This window comes from Lucilia cuprina, chromosome 2, assembly GCF_022045245.1.
Source record: "Lucilia cuprina isolate Lc7/37 chromosome 2, ASM2204524v1, whole genome shotgun sequence".
Taxonomy (NCBI): domain Eukaryota; kingdom Metazoa; phylum Arthropoda; class Insecta; order Diptera; family Calliphoridae; genus Lucilia; species Lucilia cuprina.
Genome location: NC_060950.1, coordinates 18,276,306 through 18,280,308, shown reverse-complemented (window position 1 = coordinate 18,280,308; position 4,003 = coordinate 18,276,306). Strand labels below are relative to the sequence as shown.

Sequence of the window (4,003 nt, the reverse complement as noted above, 5' to 3'; positions counted from 1 at the left end):
CGGCCACTCAGATAAGAGCTACTAGGACCGTCCTTACACAGGGCCTCAACTGATTTAAGCCGCTCTAGCGGTGCTGTACATTTTTCGAAAACCATGCTGTTAGATGTCTGGACAGCTGGGGGAGGAGGAGCTCCTCAAGAGACTTCGTGACTCTCCCCGCGGGCATGTTTCCATGATGAAATCTCCATCATGGTGTATAGCAATCCCCGGGTAAAGAGGTGCTATCTGCCGGGACTATAAACTGGTGATGTCAAATGTATCCTTGGCTTCGCCTCGGAATGATTAATGGTTTAAGGACTTATATATCCTATACTAAATGGGTAGGATAAATCTCTCTTCGAACGGGTCTGTGTACAAAGCAGCATATGCTGGATTCCTAAACCCGATCGGTTGCTCTTACCATTCGTGTAGTGGGACGCCAGTATATGCTGGGGAATTGTCAGGTCATAAAAGAGGGATCCTGATTCATTTTGTTGGGTATTTCGGACTAACAAATATGTCTCTAGGTGCTGTTGCCAAAACAACAGAGTCACATCAGTAGTGTGGTTGCGCGGGCTTAAAGAGGTTAAGGAATGCACTGGAATTGGTCATTAGATGATGAAGATTGCATTTTTAATAATGCAATTCTTTCATGGCATCATTAAGGGTAGTCACTTCCGCATTGTCGGAAGATTTCACTTGATGTTAGGACTTGTCACCCCCTTCTATTGACTTTAGATCAGTGATTGCTTTTTCCTTGTCGGGGTACGCGGATTAATTCCAATGCTGCCTGTCATTCCGCAACGGGGCTGCTATGGCAAGAGATTAGATAGCACCGTGAGATAAGGCCGTCAAGGCAGGTGTTCACGTTAATCTTTCGGCATTCATACATTTTTCGCGACTTGTGATAGGAGGGTTATCGGCCTGTTTGGTTTTCTCTATGTCGCGTCTTTTCCAGGTTTTAAAATGAGAATGATTCTACTCTTTTTCTTTCGCGTATTATGAAGCTGCTCTTTGAGTTGTTGAAGACCATAGTCAGGTACTCAACTCCCCGCTCGCCAAGGTGTTTTTACATCAATTAACCCGATGGGGCCAATCGCCTTAGATGGTTTGGCGTTGTCGGTGACGTCTGCAACTTCGGCTGGGGTGAAGGGCTGTGGTATGTCCGTTACTGGAAGGTTGTGATCTTTGCGCCTTGTATCTCTCTGGGTATTTAATGAAATACCAGCAATCGAGGTATTGTCCCCCAACTGCTGAGTGCTTAACGTTTCCAAAGAGTCAATTGACTTCCTCCTAGGGCATGTGCGTGTTAAAATAACTATTTACCTAGCTGGTCACGTAATTTATGGTGACCCTTAAAAATCTTGTTCTGGAATGTTCCCGATAATAGCTGGCTTATACACCGTAAAAAGGAAATTATTAAAGGTCCATTGTGATTTGCTTTATAGAAAGCGAAGATTCAATGATAGAGAAACAAAATACTAGAAAGGCAAAAAAGCATAAATAAAGAAGAGAAAAAGAGAGAGAGAGTGGAAACAGGTCGATTATAGAAGTTTCACCTAATCAATTTTCTAAAGAATTTCCTTAGAAAACTCTTTTGAAAAGCGTTCATTTTTAAATGGCACATTTCGCTGGTAAAGCCCAGTAGACTACAAGAATTGAGTACCGCCATATCCTTCCTTCGTCATACATCTTATATCTCTGCTTTGCGCTTGTCCAATCCCATAAGTATTTTGGTAGTAAAAAGGTTGGCAATAACGTCCTTGATACTATTTAAGACTTACTTGATGATGTCGCGAAGTCTCTCAAATATTAAACTATAATAGTAACAGATGGGTGGTTTCACTCTTCCGTTCCTGTAATATACTTATGTATATCAAGATTGCAAACTTTTTGAGAGCTATTAACCTAATTTTTCAATAAAACTCAAAATTAACAAAGTTTATACTTTTTATTGCATAATTCTATAATACTTTTTATCGGCATTTAAACTACAGATTATATATTTGATCTAATAATATTATTTTTGGATAGGATATCTTTATTGTTATTATTGTGTTTATTCAATTTCCTCTATTTTATCCAGATCCTGAGTTGTCATATCAACCGATATTGTTGTATTAAAATTACCATAATCGATAACATAACGTTCATTTAAACTATCGTATTTGATAATATTTATAAAACGTTGACCCCAAAAGATCTCTCTCGGTACATAGGAAGTTCTAGCTTCGGTTACTTGAGCGGTGGCAGCCGAAACACCAACAATACTAACATACAATTCAAATTGAGCACTGGTAACATCTTTAGCACATTTAAAGTGAGCTAGTGGTGAGGTTTCATCGATAACATGACAAACAATTTCGGGCCATACAATTATTTGTTGACCTTTATTTTCCAATTTCAATTCGGTATGGGTTTTAAGTAATTCACCTTCTTTGGTACTGAGAGAGAGAGAGAGAAAAAAAGGTGAATTTATTAATTGTTTCAATTTTTATCGCACAACTTACGGTTTATCGATAATCATATAGACACGTATTTTCGATTCTATAGTTTGTTGTTCTCTCGGATCACAGACACGAAATAGTAAACATAGTTTACCATCACGATGACAAATCTGTGGGGTTGGGGTAAATTTAGCAAAATTATAGAAAAAGAACTCAAAATCCCCAATTACTCACCACTGCCTTATCACTAAATTTCAATTTAGTTAATTGCTTAGCTGGTCTAGCTGTTTTAGCATAAATTATACTTATCATACCTCCTTCTATGGCTATGGAAACGATTATTTGTAAAATAAATAAAAACATTGTCTCCGGACACTCTTCACTGGGATATTTTTCACCAAAACCAATGGTAGTTTGTGTTTCAATCGAATATATAAACATGGAAGTAAAATCATAAACACCAATTATGCAAGGATCTTTGCCCTCACCCAAACGTTCACCCGTGACCTCGTCAAACATTAGATCGCCATGGGAAAAGGCCACCATATAGCAGAGTATAGCGAAAAATGTCCAACTTAGAAAATAACTACCAATAAACATGGTCAACATATATTTCCAATCTAATTCAATCTATTAAAGAAATATTTAAAACTTTGAATCAAAAACTAGACAAATCTCAAATATACTGGACACATGGACATGATTTTTTTATTAATTATTAGTATTAATTATTGGTATGACAAACAGTTGTTTTATTAATTAATTAAAAATAGTAAAAAAAATACAACAAACATAGAGTATGGTTAAAGTTAGACAAATGCTTTAAATGTTAATTAATTTGTTAATAAAGGTTAGCTTCATTAAACTAATCATATAAACTAAATACTACACGTTTATTATTAATATTACTACTCTCTACTTCATCATTATCACTAATTGCATTCGTTTCACAAATTTTATGTTCATCATTATCATTATTCTCTTTAAATTGTACAGTATCCTTCGAAATTTGACTATCACTTGTTAATTTTTCATCATCACATTTAGATGGTGTTTGTGTATTATTTACAGTGATTGTGGATGACGTTGATGATGATGATGTTGTTGTAGTTGTTGTATATGTTAAAAATCTCTGAGGTAAGATCCACCTTACCAATGTTGTTACAAAATCTCTTATATAACGCCATGATTTTTCGGGAATCTTTTTAAATGAGACATTCTCACGTCCATTCTTTTCGATTACACGATAAGGTTTACGGCGATAGTAAAAAGTATCAACTTCTACATAAATAGGAATTAAAAAGGGAATTAATGTTATCTAGGATTTTAGTTATATTTACCATTTCTTCGAAGATCGGAGTTAAGTTCTATGGTACTGCCAGCCCATTCGGTGGTCAGAAAGCTAGAAAAAAGAAACTGTATTAGTAATTTGTTTAAGGGACTTTTAGAAATTGTTATGTACAGGTACATATATACTTTCTATGGCTGTAGATTTTAGATCCGTCTTGTAGTTAATTTCTATATCGAGTATGCATCCTATACTATAAACTAAACTATGGACTAGAATATATACTGGA

General features: G+C 35.7%; 1 protein-coding gene across 1 annotated transcript; it reads right to left on the bottom strand.

Moving 5' to 3' along the window:
- Nucleotides 1-1,911: 1,911 nt before the first annotated feature.
- LOC111688754 (inward rectifier potassium channel irk-1) lies at nucleotides 1,912-3,912 on the bottom strand. Its single transcript, XM_023451262.2, has 5 exons — nucleotides 3,767-3,912; nucleotides 3,580-3,707; nucleotides 2,661-3,056; nucleotides 2,490-2,596; nucleotides 1,912-2,423 (listed from the first exon to the last, which is right to left on the bottom strand). Exons 1-5 carry the CDS (start codon nucleotides 3,894-3,896, stop codon nucleotides 2,039-2,041), a joined length of 1,146 nt encoding a protein of 381 aa, XP_023307030.2. The 5' UTR covers nucleotides 3,897-3,912; the 3' UTR covers nucleotides 1,912-2,038.
- Between the last annotated feature and the right edge of the window lie 91 nt (nucleotides 3,913-4,003).

Coding starts and splice junctions, on each gene's coding strand:
- LOC111688754 (XM_023451262.2), bottom strand. CDS start 3,896: ATGTACCTGTACATAACAATTTCTAAAAGTCCCTTAAACAAATTACTA. Junction 2,597..2,660: donor AATTTAGTGATAAGGCAGTG/GTGAGTAATTGG, acceptor CCAACCCCACAG/ATTTGTCATCGTGATGGTAA. Junction 2,424..2,489: donor TATATGATTATCGATAAACC/GTAAGTTGTGCG, acceptor TCTCTCTCTCAG/TACCAAAGAAGGTGAATTAC.